Source organism: Canis lupus, chromosome 9, assembly GCF_048164855.1.
Source record: "Canis lupus baileyi chromosome 9, mCanLup2.hap1, whole genome shotgun sequence".
In the NCBI taxonomy this organism is placed as follows: domain Eukaryota; kingdom Metazoa; phylum Chordata; class Mammalia; order Carnivora; family Canidae; genus Canis; species Canis lupus.
In genome coordinates, this window is record NC_132846.1 from 49,551,168 (window position 1) to 49,567,226 (window position 16,059).

Here is a 16,059-nt window from a genome sequence, read left to right on the forward strand (position 1 = left end):
TTTGTTCTCCCTTAGTATTTAGTAAAGCCCTTTGTGAAAATGCCAGCTGGTCTCAGCTGTGCTAAGAGGATGACAAAGGGGTCCTCTGTGCGTGCTTGGCCCTCCACTTTAATGGAGGGACCTCGCTTAATGGTGACAGCAGAGTCAAGGACCACCAAGGGCAAAGGGAGGCTCTGGGGCCACAGCCAGCACCTCGTGTTCAGCGGCCTCTCTGACTCTGAGGCTTCTTCCGGGTCCCAGACTGGCCTTTATTGAAACCAGAGGGGCTAGAGGGCTGGCCAGCCATGGCTGCTTTGAAGGAGGGCATTTGTTCAGATCCTGATGGTGTCCAAGGCTCTCGAGAAATCCGGAGGCCAGGCACCTGCTGTGCTCCAGCTACCCAACAAGGCGGGGGGGTGGGGGGGGCAAACCCTCCCCAGCTGGGGCCACTTGACAAGCTGATGTCGAGGAATCAGGCTCATGAGCGGGTGCCAGAGCTGCCTCCCTTTCCTGCCTTCCCAGCTCAGGAGCCTTGCTAAGTCTTGGTCCCCTGCCTGCACGCTGCCCACCAGGATGGACGCTCAGCTGGTCCCTTCCCAACTGCGGGGACCCTCCACGTCCTTATCTCCTGTGACTATGCCCTGCTTTCCCTCCCACCCCTCCTCTCTTCCCCATTGCGTCTCTCAGCTGCCCTGGTGAGAGGGGCCTGGGAGACCTTCCTCCTCAGGAACAATCGCCCCTTTCTCTCTGTTGTGTAAGTGATACACGAGGAAAGGAAGCTATTTGTAACTAATCGGCTGTGATGTGGAACGGAGTTTAGGGAGCCGACGGCCCCGGGGCTGTCCCGCCTCTGCGACAGCTGGGTGGTTGGGGATGGCAGGTCACCCTTCTCCTCCCCCACCCCGCCAGGGAGGCCTGAGGGGTGACGGCGGGTGGGAACACTGCCTGCGCAACAGGCTCTGCGTGTGACACACTGAATACATGGGAATCTCGCAATCACCTTGAAGGGAAGTATTGTTTTTCCCACATTTCAGATGAGGAAGCACAGGCTCAGAGAGGTGAATTCCCTCTGCTAGTGAGCAGGAGGAGGGAGAAGGATGGACAAGGACCAGCTGAGGCTATACAGGGAGGCAAAAGTTGCGCAGGGATTAAGAATCTGCTTCTTACTAGCCGTAGCTAGTCTTTTCAGCATTCCAACCCCAACTCAGAGGCTGATTGTGTAATTTAAATGAGAAAGTGGAAGTCGGTCACGTAGCAGTGCCCGGTACCACCGTACGTGCTTAATAACTTCAGCTACTATGATTGTTTCCTGCAGAAAGGGGAAAGAGGCCAGGTTACCCCTACCAAGTTGCAAGGAGACCTGGCTGCGATCACCATGGATAGCAGAAAAGCCATCCTGCAGGAGACAAGGCTTCTAGGTTATTCTTCTGCCATCTGAGGGGTGGAGCTAACCTCAGGGAACCTCTTCCCCATAGATTGGGAATCCAGGGAGGAGATGGGAGAGAAGAGGGCCTCCATAACCACTGGGCCCCTTCTCTGTGTCACTTATATAAGGAGACAGAGATGCTACTCATTCAGAGATAATCATAGATAATTATGAGTTAGCATCTGAAAAACCAGAATCAAGGTGCAAAGTGCTCTGGGAGCATAGAGTGGGGAACATGATGTTGGCATGTGTGATGTGTGCGTGGATGGGGGTGGAGAATCAAAATAGATATCGGATCTCCCTGGCCTGGGAATCCTGACCATCCTTTCCCCCAGAGAAGGCACTCACCCCAGAGGCTGGAAGATTCTATGAAAGGGGAAGGGAAATGAGTCCTAGAACCAGGGCCTGGGGCTTCTTGGGGAAGGTCTTCAAGCTCGAGCCATGTCTCCAAGGTTGGGTAGTGTGACAAAAATCTTCTGCAGGGACTCCCTCAAAGGGAAAAAGAAACAAACAAACAAACAAACAAACAAACCAACAAACCATGTTGCCTGCTTCCTAGGTAGTCACTGAGGAACTGCTCTGAGCACTTGTGAGGAGGTCGAGGAAGACAGCAACCAGAAGACCCATCCCACCCCTCAACCTCACAACACTGTGTTCAGAGACTGCAGAGTCTAGGGAGACAGCCAGTCTGGCCTGAAGAACTGGCAGTGGGGCAAAGACCTGAAGTCTTTGCTTGGTGCTCACTCTGATGCAGAGAACCCTGAGGGTGGAGAGGGGGTTTCTGTTTCTCTCAGGAATAACGCTGTCTCTGTTGTGGGTCGAAAGGCTAGGGGAGACAGTACAGACTAAACATCTCATAATTGGAACAGTGTGGACATGGGTGAGGATCCCTCTGAAGGCTTATATCTGTTCCATTTTAATGTCATCTCTGAGAGTGTTAGCCACTGGTCAAGTTGTCATGCTGTATACCTCAGAGGGAGGGGGGCCATCCGGTGAATCAGCAGGACTCGAGCTAATGATGGGGGAGAGAAAGAGCTGCATCTTCTGTGGGTTCTGTATGCATTCAGCCCTACTCAGTGCCAGCCCCTGGGCTCAGTACTAGGGACACCAAGTCAGCGGCCTTTGAGGGGCTTCTGGTCCAGCAGGAAAGGCGTAATGTTGGCTTAAACAAAGTCTGTGCAAGCAAAACCCTACAAGGCTTCTGCCATAGACTCATGGTCATGGGCAGGTGAGTGGCTCTAAATCTTAAGATGGTCTATCCTCTGGAGGACTTTAAGGCACATGAAAGAGAATGAAAGAGGTCTAGAGAGGGGCAAGAAACGCTTCACATAGAGAAGGTAATGCTTATGCAGTGTCTTACAGGATGAATGGAATTTTATCAGGAATCAAAGGGCCAAAGGAGCATTGGAGTCAAGGGGAGTAGCTTGGTGAGGTATGAATTTTTGAGGGACATCAAGGAATCTGGTGGGGCTGGACTGTGTGCAGGGGAGGGGAGGGACTGTATCTGGAGCTGAGCAAGATGTTGAAGGGAAGGCTGAGGTCAGATTGTGAAGTGCTTTGAAGGCAGTGTTGAGAGTTCATAGTTTATTCTGAGAGCTCTAGGGAGCTATTGCAAATTATTGAGCAGGAGAGTGAAATAGCCAGATGTGTATTTTGTAGAAACAACTCAGGGCAGGTAGAGGGTTTGGCATAGAGGCAGGAAGACTGAATCTGTGGTTGTCATGGAACTGAGAGTGGCCTGAATCAGTGGCTGTGGGAGGAGATGGGGTGGGCAAATGGTACCCAGATAGAAGTTCATTTTCCAGCCTTCTTTATTTATTTATTTTTTAAAGATTTTATTTATTTATTCATTAGAGACAGACAGAGAGAGAGAGAGAGAGAGAGAGAAGCAGAGACACAGGCAGAGGGAGAAGCAGGCTCCATGCAGGGAGCCCAATGTGGGACTTGATCCTGGGTGTCCAGGATCAGGCCCTGGGCTGAAGGCAGGTGCTAAACCGCTGAGCCACCTGGGCTGCCCCTCCAGCCTTCTTTAGAGCTCATGATGGCCTGATGACTAAGTTCTGGCCAATTTTTGCCCATCAGGGATTCTTAGGGCTCTGGGGATAAGTGGAAGCATTGGGTTTGACCTCTGGGAAGTTTCTTTAAACAGAGAAGCATTTCTGTCTGTCAGGTTTTTGTCTGGAACTCAAATATGATAGTAGGAGCTTGTGCAGTCATCTTGGACCAGGAAGATGAGTTGGAAGGACTTTAGATCCCTAAAAATGTTCAGGGTCGCCATACTAGCCCAAGGCAAATAAATTTCTATCTTATTCAAATCAGTTATTTCAGAGTTTTCTGTTAACATATGTGCTGATCCTCGTTTTGCCTTATGAAGGTGAAAAAATGAGTTCCGCAGTTCTACTTGAGTTTTATAGAGAAAAGGCTGCATTCTTCCACGGCTTATCCTGGGGAATGAATCATATCACTGTTTCCTGGGGAGAATCAGGGCTCTCCCATTCCCCCACAGTTCAAAGCAGGAATGGGGAGGCCACTGTCAAGGATACAGATGTTGCGGCCCAGCTGAGCTGGACCTGCCTCCCCAGCCACATCCCTCCCTTCCCAGCGCTCATCTTTCCCCAGAAAGCACAGGAAGGAAACTGTGTTGGGGGCAAGGGGTACAGAGGGGAGCCAGATTAGTTCCTCTTATGGTTGGATTCCCAGGGGTGGAGGAGACAGAAAGTCTAGCAGAGCCTTCAGCAGACAGACAGTGGATCTCCAGCTGGCCCTTTGGGCCCCAGGCTCTTCTCTGAGTCAAAGAACACTTGGCTACTTCTCCAAAGATCCTCTTCTGCCCCCAGCTCCCCTCATCTTGGAGAAGAACAGGGGCCTTGAGACTAGCCCTGGAGGCACGACGGGGCAGCACTGGCTCCTGCCTTGGTAAAATAGGAGAGAGGGAGCTGTGAGGGTGGGGGTGACGGCAGTTAGGCTGGAAGAGACATCTGCAGCTGCATTCTCTGATTTTCCAGCCCTAGCTTTAGGTCAGGAAAGCTCTGGGGAGTCCATTTCTCCCCAACACTAATCAAATGCTCCAGATGACCTCAAATACCTTGAATCACTTCCCTATCTTTCTGCCAGGAACCTGTGGGAGTTCCCGGGGAACCCATACTTACTGAGCACTTACTATGTGGCAGGTCTCACGTGCCCAAGTCTGACCTCATCCCATCCTCACAATAGCCTTGAGAGCTGGCATCGGCCCCATGTGAGCAGATGAGAATGATAAGCCACAGATTACGTAACTTGTCTCAGGTCACCCAGCCAGTGAGTGGCTGAGCTGGACCGTGAACACTAGTCACGTGACTCCAAAGACCAGGCCTGTGCTGGATGGTGCTGGGGTGTTCCAGGGGGCTGGGGTAGGGGGTGGGGGCTTCCTCTGCCTAAGGTCATAGAGGGCAGTTTCTAGGTCACCCCAAACCTAGATCAGATTGTGAAGGAGGGCACAGTCCTGGGCATCCCGCCTTTCCAGCATCCCTGCATTTCACCCCATCTCACCATCCACTCATTTCCTCCTGCCTTGTCTTCACCCAGGTTTCCACAAACACTGGATTTGTAATTTGACCAATAATAATAATAATCCCCCCAAATAATAATAATAAGAAGAATCCCTTATAGAAGAAGGCATCTGGGTGGCTCAGTTGGTATGTTTTCTGCTCAGGTCATGATCTCAGGTGCTTGGGGAGACCTGGGAAGGGCTCCCTGCTCAGTGGGGAGTCTGCTTTTCCTTCTCTTTCTGCCCCTTCCCTTGACTTGGGCTCTTTCTCTCTCAAATAAATAAATAAAGGTTTTTTTTTTAATATTTTTATTTATTCATTCATGAGAGACATACAGAGAAAGAGGCAGACACAAGCAGAGGGAGAAGCAGGCTCCATGCAGGGAGCCTGATGTGGGACTCGATCCCAGGACCCCTGAGCCAAAGGTAGATGCTCAACTGCTGAGCCACCCAGGTGTCCCCTAAATAAAATCTTAAAAAAAAAAATCCCTTATAGAGGTTTGATGATTTCAAACCCCTTACATATACTTAGTGTGCTGACAATACCTCTGTGAGGCAGTCCAGTGAGGAAATGGAAGTGAGTTGTCTGGGGCCACACAGCTGGCGACGGACCTACACCAAACTCAATTTCTCAGCCCCGATCCCTCATCTCAGGCTCGTCAGCACTTTTTGAATGACACCTACACTGTCCCAGGCCTGGTGCTGGCTACTGGGGCCTAAGACATACTCTTGGCCACTGAGACACTCAAAACAACCCATCCTAGGAAGAAAAAGCTAAGGTATCATCCTGAAGACCCACAGCTGAGATAAGCAGCAGTGGGGGATGGTGTCTTCAGAAGAGTCCATTAGAGGGACCATTGTTCCCTCTCTCCAGGGACCACAAATCTTCCATAACATTATGCCATATTTATGATGCTTACCATATCCAAATACCACCTACACTACTATTTATTTATTTGCATATATTGATTCATTTTAACTTGAAAAAACTAATTTTAAAGAAAGCTTGATACCACTATCTTAGAAAGGTAACTATAAAAAGCAACTAAATTATAGGTGGATGTTACTAGTGAAGACTCTGGACCTGAGGCCTGCTTTCTTTTTGTTAAAAGGAAACACAGCAAGCGTTTGTAAGGTATTAGAGACACATTGGTCCCTAACTGGGGCTTTCTCCCTGACTCATTAGAAGGATAGAAAGAAGACCAGAAGGGGGACAATTCTCTTACTCCATAATTTCAATATTATTAAAGACTAGCCAAAATTATCTCAAACATGCCCCAAATCATCTCATATGTCCATACTTTAAGAACCATTGGCATAGGAAAACAAACATTCTACTGCCAGTGGTCAGGCAGGTATGATGTCTGGGAATTGGACCCCATAGAGCAATAGGGAGGGGTCATGTTATCTTCTCTCTATAATAAAGAACAAAAAGGAATCCCTGGGTGGCTCAGCAGTTTAGTGCCTACCTTCAGCCCAGGGCATGGTCCTGGAGTCCCAGGATCAAGTCCCACATCGGGCTCCCTGCATGGAGCCTGCTTCTCCCTCTGCCTGTGTCTCTGCCTTTGTCTCTCTCTATGTTTATCATAAATAAATAAATCTTTTTGAAAATAAATAAATAGGGGATCCCTGGGTGGCTCAGTGGTTTAGCGCCTGCCTTTGGCCCAGGGTGTGATTCTGGAGTCCCAGGATCGAGTCCCACGTCGGGCTCCTGGCATGGAGCCTGCTTCTCCCTCTGCCTGTGTCTCTGCGCCTCTCTCTCTCTCTCTCTCTCTCTCATAAATAAATAAATAAATAAATAAATAAATAAATAAATCTTAAAAATAAATAAATAAATAAATTAATTAATTAATTAAATAGAAAAGAACAAAAGGATAGCTGGGCTTCTTAGCTTTGGTATATCCTTTTATAGCCTGCAAAGAGAGGAGCACCCGGGTGGCTCAGTCAGTTAAGCTTCTGCCTTCAGCTTGGGTCACGATCCCATGGTCCTGGGATCGAGTCCTATGTCAGGCTCTCTGCTCACTGGAGAGCCTGCTTCTCCCTCTCCCTCTGCCTGCCACTCCTCCTGCTTAATCTTAATGCTCTCTATCTCTCTCTGTCAAATAAATAAAATCTTAAAAAAAAAAAAAAGCTGCAAAGAATCTTTTGTTTTGTTTTGTTTTTTTTAAGTATTTGAAGCTCACACCTTGGGAAGCCCACAAGATCCCCACATAACTTTCCTCTCTATTAGGGCTGGAGAAAGCTCAGTGGAGGTCACAGGGCCTCCCCAAGGTCATCTAGCAGATTACTCCGCAAAATACTGAGCAAATCCTTAATGGTCCTCTCTAGAGTACCCCCATCCTCAGGTAGGTGAATGTAGCAACCACTTGGTGCAGAAAACCTGTTCCCCACTGAAGAAAACCCAGACCCTTGGGGGTTGGTCCTGGAAGAAGAGCTTCTGGAGGAACCATCTTGGGAGTCTGATCTTGGCCCTTGAAACTGGGTTCACCTTCCCCTAGGGGTGTCTCTCTTCCTGACTCCCACTGCCCCCACCCTACTGGTTCCAGTGGGTACTCAGAGAAGGAAGGACAAGGGGACACAAACACCGAGGGAATAGGGATGGGTCACTGTGAGACCCTGAGGTGTCTGTGTTCCAGTGTCCAAGTCCTGGTGGCTGTTCTTCCTGGCCTGTGCCTGCCTCCATGTGTATGGCTCATCTGCTAGCCCACTACCTGGGGTCCCCCTAATTTTGTTCCCTCTTCATGGTCCAGGTCCAAATAATCCCACTCCCAGGCTGCCTGGCCAGGCCTTTCTAGTTCAGGGCTGGTTCTTGCACCAAGAGATACACTTTTCATCACTGGTGTCAGCAATGCTTTCCCTTCCAGGGAGATCTACCTCTCATATTCAGGGTATGGCCTAGCCGTATATACACAGTCACTTTGTTTTAATTAAACAATATAAATTTATTGTAGAAAATATGAATTAGCATAAAGAATAAAATAAAAATCACCCAATCTGATCAGCCAGAGAAATCCCCTATTAACATTTTGTTGTATATCCAAGTTTTTTTTATGCACATGTATCTTTTCTTCTTATAAAAAATGGCATCTTACTGTTTTGTAGTATGCTTTTCTCCATTTTTATCATATTTTGGTAATACCTTTTCATATTAGTAATGAAAATTCTATAGGACCAGCAGCATTGGCACTGCCTGGGAGCTTGCTAGAAATGCAGGATTTTAGGTATTAGACCTGTAGAATAAAAATCTTCATTTTAACAAGATCTCCAGGTGTATCTTAAAGTTTGAGAGTGCTATTTGGTGTATTTTTTTAAAAGATTTATTTATTTTAGAGAGAAAATACGTGAGCAGGAGGAAGGGCAAAGGGAGAGAGAGAATCTCAAGCAGACACGCTGCCCAGTATGGAGCCTGACGTGGTGCTCGATCCCAGGACCCTGAGATCATGACCTGAGGCAGAACCGAGAGTTGGCTGCTGGCATCATTTTTAATGATCATACTCCCAAGGGATACTTGCAACTATGTGACTAAATTTTTCTTTTCCAACCTACCTATAACTGGGAATTTAGGTTATATCTAATGTTTTCTCTGTTATTAACAACACTATAATAAGCATTTTATACATATTTGTTGTTCATGTCCCTTAAATTCCTAGGAGTAGAATTTCTGGGTCAAGGACTTTTTTAAAAAAAGTTTATTTATTCATGAAAGACACACAGAGAGAGGGAGAGACATAGGCAGAGGGAGAAGCAGGCTCCTTGCAGGGAGCCCAATGCAGGACTTGATCCCAGGCCCCAGGATCACAACCTGAGCTGAAGGTAGATGCTCAACACTGAGCCACCCAGGTGCCCTCTCAAGGATTTTTGATGCTATTATCAAGTTGTCTTACAAAAAGACTGTTCTAGCTTACACTCTACCCTGCAATGTCCAAGGGCAATGAGATCCCTACAACCCAGCCATCTCAGTGTTATCATTTTTTTACATCTCTACCCTCAGTTCTGTGAAAGGAACATTTCAGGGTTGGCTCTGGACGTTTCCCTGTTACTAGGCTGTCAGGTTGTACATTCTTCCATGTGAGTATTGGCCATTTGCATTTCTACAGGCTGTGTTTGCTGGGCTCTTTTACAGCCCAGCTGGTAAAGCTCAGGAGAGGTCACCGGGCTTACATAAGGTTTTCCAGCAAGTTACCCACTGAGATAAGTAGAGATGTTGTCACTGAGGACCGCAGAGAGGGTGGCCTGAGCCCAGTTCTGGTGGAGAGCTCTGCACAGAGTAGATGCTCATGTTGCTGCCTCCCTGAGAGTATGGTCAGCATGGGTCCAGTTCAGACTCAGCCTGGATCTTTTGTGCCTCAGCCTGGACTTGTGTCCAGACCCCAGAGCGAGTGCCAGCCAAGCCCCTGCCTCCTGGCTTGGTGAGGCCTGGGTACTGGATGCCACCCAGGATGGTGGAGTCAGCCTCTAGCTGGGCACTCCATGGCTCCCCAGGCGGGCAGGGTGGCCGGCCAGATGTGGTGGGGAGAGCCGGTGGTGAGGACAATTCAGGGAAGTGACCCTGCCCGGTAGCAGAGCTCCTGCCCCAGCAAGCATTGTGAGCCGCCCACTGGCCACTGTTGCTAAAGCTGCTGACGATGGCTGCAGGAAGCTGAGCTTACTCAGCCCCGGCTGAGGGGCTGCACGTGGCTGTGTTTGCTACTTCCCTCCACCCAGCCTTCCTCCCAGGCACAGCCGCCCCACCAACAGCTGGGGGAAGCGGTGCGTGGGGAGGAAACAGGCAGGACCACCCCCCACATCCCCTGCAAAGCTGCACCTGTGCTCTGCTGGCCTGCCACCTGTTGCCTGACTGCACGTGGGGCCTGCCCGGGAGCCTCAGCAGCAGGGTGTGGTGTGGGGCTGGGACCTAGAGTGGGTCCTGGCCTGGGGCAGGCAAGCTAGGAGTGGGACCCTGTGTTGACATCTACTGAATGCACCACTTGCTCCCCACTGCGACTGGGGTGCTTGAGCTATCATCTCCCTCTGACATAAATGAAAATCAAAGCTCAGAAAATAAGAGTAATAATAGCTGAATCTAGAGCTTGCTTATTAGGTACCAGGAATTCTGCAGCACACATTGCAAATGTTAACTTATTCACGTCTCACAAGAATAGCAAGTATTCCCATTTTCCCTGAGGAAACCCAAACACAGAGAGGTGAAGGCACTTGCCCTAGGTCACATAGCCTATAAGAGGCAGACCAACGTGCCTAACTGCAAAATCACACCATTAACGCTCCCCTTTGCTACTGAAGGGTCCCTACAGGAGCACCCAAGCTGTTCCTCATGTGGTACTGTTCAGCAAGAGTCCCCTGCCCCTAGGCCTCTGTCTCACCATCCCCTTCTGTGTCTCCATTCCCCCCTACCCCAGGTGTCCTTGGGGACTGGCTCTCAGATGCTGTGTCCTCTGGCTGTCTTTATCCTGCCCTGACTCTGGGTTTCTCTGGCTCTTCTCTCTGGTAGGCAAAGGGGACAAAGAGGGAGTTTGCATGGAATGTGGCAAACGAATTGTGGCACCCAGTTGCCATGGGCAGCAGAAGAGTGTCTCCCTGGCTGGGAGATGAATGGGTAGAGAATAAAGCAGAGGGGAAGGGAAAGAGGAGCCAGTCCAGAGGCTGGGGGGCCAGTGGACCTGGTGTCTGAAGGATGAGGGGGTGAATCAGGGAGACTGTGGCAGCCCCGGGCCCCCATGCACCTTTTGTCTTTGGCAGTGGTGGCAGTGGCCGCAGGCCTTGACAAGGGATACTGTTGCTGTTGCCAGCCTTGTGCTGCCAAGGATGGGACAGCAGGAAGAAGGGGGTTGTTCTCAGAGTGAGGGTCTCTTCGTAAGCCTGTTGACAAGCTTTCAAGCCTACAAGATGGGATTCTGGGTTCTCAACAGATTCACTTCTATCCCAAGTGGGGCTCAAAGCCAGGTTTCTGGGCCTTTGGCAATCAGGTTGGAATCTAACCACCAGCTGTCACGGTAACCTTTATCTCTAGAACTGCATGGAAAGGCGTAGAGTCTGCAGCTCAGGGGACCAGAGGCTCATTAGTACATGACAATGGGCAAGCCCATGGGTGTGCCAGGGGGAACCCTACAAGGTTGGGCCCAGGAAAGGGTCTGACTTTGGCCCAGCAGCTTCCTTCTAGTCCTGGCCTCTTCCCGTCAGTGTCTCCAGGGTCTGGCCTAACTAAGTTGGGCTTCAGCCAAGCTGGCTGGCCTCCAGGTGGATTTGGGACAGACAGCTGGGATGTGGTGTTTCCCGCTCTGAAGAGATGGAGGCTGGAGATGGGGCCGTGGTAGGGCTGGAATCTGGAGTGCTGGGCCCCTCAGGGATGGATCTCAGCAGGATGGTGGTGTCATGGGTGGGTGGAGGCTGGATGGATTATCTCTAGTGAAGTTTTCCAGCGAGGGGATATGTCAAAGGATTAGGGCCAGGTGGTCCCCATACCTCCACCCTTCTTTATCTGGGTGCCTATGAGACCTGCGTGGGTCCCTCTGGAAGGCCAGCCAACTGGCTCTGAAACTCCTCTGTCCTCACCCTATGGCTCTCACTTTTTCCGGAGAATAGTTTCCCTCCTGCCCGGGGTCAGGTCAGCCTGCACTCCTGATTCTGGTGTTGATACTGTGGTCACTCCTCAAGAGGACCTTTGTTTGGGTCTACAAGGCATACGTAATAATAACTCAGTCCTTCCCCCAGCTCTTAGCTGCCAGGTTCAGCCCGGGTCCTTTTTTCTGTCCTTCCCTGTCTAGACAATTCCTATCCATCCTATGAGGCCCATGTCAGATGTGAAGCTCCTGCTCCTCCCCAACTGTTCCAGGCAGAATCACTCATTTCCTGTGCTAATGAAGCACAGAGCACTGAGTGAATAAAGCTTCCCAAAGAGGAAAAAAGCTTCTGGTATTGACAGTCTCCTGCTCAAACATTTTCTATGGCTCCCCATTGTGAAAAAGCCTTTTGCCCTTTTGGGATTCACCAGTCCCCCAGCCACAGAATCCTCCACTCAAGTGGTCCCTTAGCCTTCCCCAAACTTGGTCTGAACCTTCCCCTCTCCACAGCCCTACTCAGGCCATCCCCTCTTCCTAGAACACACACCATCACACTCACCTAGTGAAATCCTACCCATTCTTCCATTTTGTGGCTCCCAGAGGCTGCTGGCTCTTGAAAAGGCACAGGAGAAATGGCCCTTGGGGGCCCAGGGATCTTCCTCTATCCCGTCCCTGATCTCTGGAGCCAATGACCCCTGAACAACCTGCATCATATAGTCCTTAATCTGGACCAAGCAGGAGCTGACAACCTCTCATTAATATGTCCCATGTAAGTGCAAATGAGTGTGTCACTGTGTGTGAATGAGCCAGATATATTCACAGGAGGATATAAGTAAGCACGTGCAGAGGGAGGGAGCCATGTGCGTGTTTGGAAATGTGTAGGAATAAATGTGCTTCTCCATGTGTGAAAGCAGGCATGTCATGTCTGTGTGAACATGTGTATGCACATGAGCCTGTGCAGGTGAACCTGTGCCCATGTGCCAAAGCATGTGTGCACACATAAACCTATCCGGGTGCTTTGGTATGTTGAAGGTGTGCTTGTACACACAGGCAAATCTGTACATGCATGTGGGTGTACGTGTCCAGCCGAGGGGTACTGGGGAAGGCCAAGGCCAGTCAGTCTGCCTTCCACAAACCTCTCAAGCTCTGGGGACATGAGGAGGGACTGTACACTGCACCCTAACTTTTGACAGAGAGACATGCAGAATCCCTGTGTGGTTGCTGGGTTGTGATGATGAGCAGCTATGGGGACCTGGCCCCAGGCCCCCAACCTTCAGTATCTCTGTCCCCACTGAGCTGGTAACCAAGACCAGGAGGGCTCAGCAGGAGATAATGGCTCTGTCCTGGTCCTCAGGCAACAAGACCCCACCCTAGGCCTGTGAGGAGCTGCCTATGCTGGGCCATGGCAGTGGGGACAGTGACAGGGCCAGAGTACCCAGAGAATGCCAGGTCTATGGTCCTCCTTCCTCTGGGGACTGAACTTTGAAAAAACAAAGCGGCAAGTTAATGCTCAGGGAGAGTCCATTATGTGAACCCACTTTAGATAGAGCAAGGATATATAGGTTTAAAGTGCAGCAAGGGAGATTAGGCTAGACCTGAGGAGGGAGTGTCCTTCACTGACAAAGCCCACAAAATCTATGCCCTCAAAGATCCCACCAACAGGATCCATATCCACCCACAGGGCTGGTGGAGTGGGTCAGACAGGAGGCTGGCCTGGGTGACCTTTAGAAGTACCCCCTCCCACTACTGTCCTGGCTCTTTCCTCTGCAGCTCTGAGGGGGCCCAAAGGGGCATCTGGGGAGAGAATTAGTCAGGCGCACTTCCATGCACTGCTCCCAAGATCCTTCCCTCCTCCGGAACCTTCTTATCCCTCATTTCCTGCAGCTCTTCTCTCACCTCTGAGTGGCTGCCCCAGCCTTGGCCCCAAAGTGGTTTCCTCACTCCCTCCCTGCTTCCAGAATTCTCCCAGCAGACCACCCCCAAAGGCCCAGCCCAGTCCCGCCTGGTCCCTGGAGTGCAGCCCTGGGCCTCCCACCCTGAGGAAAGGCGCTTAGAGGCTCAAACTGGGAGCGGCACTGGGGTGGGGGCAGGGAGACAACAGGCCTGGTGGGCAAGAACCCTCACCTGGGTGGTTCTCAGGGAACTAAGGCCAACTGGACTTGAGAGTGTACCCTGGTGTGGGGTCAGAGGAGCCCTAGGACCACCGCCTTGGTGCTGGAGATCCCACTTCTTAAGGGAGTTGGGTTCCCCACCTTGCCTTTCCTGATGGCTTCCTCTGGCTCTCCAGGGAGTGGCCATGGGAGAGGACATGCAGAGGTGCTTGAGGAGGATGGGGAGAGGTGAATACACCCACACACCCTGGGATCCCCTCCTCCTCCTCGTCCTGGAGCTCGTATGCCTTCCCTGGGAGGTCTGACCCAGGCGAGCCCAGGGACGAGAGGAGGAGGTCATTAATCACCGTTATTTATTATTTCTTATGTAAGCAGTGTTATGAAACATGGGACCTTGTACCAGGCACAACAGGGAATATGTGAAAGATGGCCCCTACTAGTAAGAGCTTCCTGTGGGATGACCAGGTAGGCTCAGGAACCATAGGGCTGCCTGCAGGCCAGTATGGAAACAGTGGTGTAGACTGGACTGGGATCTGACTTGAGGTAGGTCAGCCCTGCTATCTCAGGGAGCCCTAAGGTAGGAAGGGAGCTGGGTTTGGGGCCCCCTGAACCATAACAGGCCTAGATCAGTTCTGGCTCCGGGGTGGCCTGGGTCACAGCTGGAGTTGTCAACATATTGACCCAGGAGGAGATAACATCCAAAGGGCTTGGAGTCCCAGTCAGACAAGGAGGGGAATGTCGCCGGAAAAGATCCCTGGCCCCTAGAGGGATCAAACTAAATGGGGCTTTAATAGGTCTCTTCCAGCTCAGATTTCATGGGTAATTGGAAGCAGGTCCTGAGCTGAGCAGAGTGGGCTGGCTCTGTGGGCTGGCTCTATGGGCTGGCTCTAGGAGCCTTATGGGCTGGGGCCTGAAGAGAGGCAGAGGGATGCTGCCTCCATGCCACTCCACACACCAGACTGGCCTCACTGGGGCTCCTGGATTACCTTTACACTGCTTTGGAAGTGCTGCTGTTTTAACTCCTTCAGGGTAAGAAAATGGATAAACGAGGAGGGAGAACCTGAATCCTGGCTCAGAGGGGAAAAGAGAAGCAGGTCATGTACTAGATACATACTAGGCCTTCATTCATTCATTCATCCACTCCACAAATCCACATTAACACTTAAAACTGGCAACCACCCTTTAAGATAGAGCCTTTACATTTTTGTTTTTTTGTTTCTAAGATTTTTTATTTATTCATGAGAGAGACAGAGAGAGGCAGAGACAGGCAAAGGCAGAAACAGTTTCCATGTTTTGGAGCCTGACATGGGACTCGATCCGGGGACTTCAGGATCACACCCTGGGCCAAAGGCAGGCACTAAACCACTTAGCCACCCAGGGATCCCGACGTTGTTTTTTTAATTGCAAAAGAAGGCACACACTTGCTGAAATAAGATTCAAGCAATATCAAGGCATCTTAAGTAAAAGTGAAAATTCTCCTCCCCCACACCATTACTTGATCCTTCCCTCACTACTCGCATACGTCAGGGGTAGCTTCTGTCTACAGTTTATTGGATCTCCTTCCAGACCATCTTCAGTGCATTCTGTACTCCATCCTGACGTTCTGATTCAACAATACATCATTAATATCCCTGCAAGGCAATCAGCAGAGTGTGGATATTCCTCATTCCCATTTTAAAGATGAGAAAAACAGATTCAGAAAGCATTAGTGATTGTCCCAGACTGCACAGCTTGGCCTTGTTCTCACTCTGCCAGAGCTTCCAGCCTCTTCCCTGCAGCGGATAGATATGATAGAGGGGAGAGGCTGGAAACCCCCTGAGGGAGGTCTGGGATGAGAGAGGGGGACTGGAAGTGAGAAGGAAGCAGTGGGCTAGGAGTGGGTACATAGTCTGCTTGGATGCAGTGGCACCCCTCCTCTAGTGTCCTCCAGGATCCCTCAGTGTCCTCTCTGTGGCTTCGACGCCCTAGATGTCTGGGCTGGGCAGGGCTCGTTAGCTGGTAGTGGAGGGGTTTTCAAACCAAATCTGTCAAGAGGAAAGGAAGGATTGCATTTTGGCCTCTGATGTACCTGGGACACACACATTCCTCCCCTGGCCTCAAGGGGCATTTCTTGCCTAACATCATTGGTGGGTGCTGGCCACTGCCCCTGCCTGCTAATGCTGACTAGATGGACCTGTTCTCCCGCCAGGACTACCATCCTATATTCCCATGTGGCCACAAGCTAGCTGGCCTCTAGCATGTCCACCAGTGAGGGGAGGGAGGCAGCCCTTACCCCAGCCCAGGCCCTGAGCAGCCAGGACCATCTCCTACTCACAGAGGGTTTGGGGCACCTCCTAGGAAGGTGACTGAGGGGACAGGCAGGTGGGAGGCCAGCCCAGCCTGTGCCTCAGCCTAAAATATAAACAAGACCAGCTCTGAAAAGGTCGTGACCCAGAAAGCCTCCACACCAGACCTAACCTT

General features: G+C 50.7%; 1 protein-coding gene and 1 long non-coding RNA gene across 12 annotated transcripts in view; one reads left to right on the forward strand and one right to left on the reverse strand.

The window, feature by feature from the left end:
• Nucleotides 1–16,059, reverse strand: part of PGF (placental growth factor) — a 51,403-nt gene that overhangs the window by 17,309 nt on the left and 18,035 nt on the right. For 6 of the 11 annotated variants that reach the window (XM_072839384.1, XM_072839372.1, XM_072839378.1 and 3 more), the window contains exon 3: nucleotides 1,754–1,894. The exons of 2 other annotated variants lie outside the window; for them this stretch is intronic. Coding sequence is in view for 3 of the 9 variants with exons in the window: in XM_072839373.1 (XP_072695474.1) it covers nucleotides 980–1,008 (29 nt within the window). In the remaining 6 variants the exon portion in view is untranslated. Of the gene's footprint in view, nucleotides 1–979; nucleotides 1,098–1,753; nucleotides 1,895–16,059 lie in introns of all 11 variants that reach the window. 3 more of the 11 variants (XM_072839373.1, XM_072839376.1, XM_072839381.1) reach the window with 1 other exon arrangement.
• Nucleotides 10,928–11,833, forward strand: LOC140640272 (uncharacterized). Its single transcript, XR_012036918.1, has 2 exons — nucleotides 10,928–11,238; nucleotides 11,693–11,833. It is a non-coding gene; the product is annotated as an uncharacterized lncRNA (long non-coding RNA).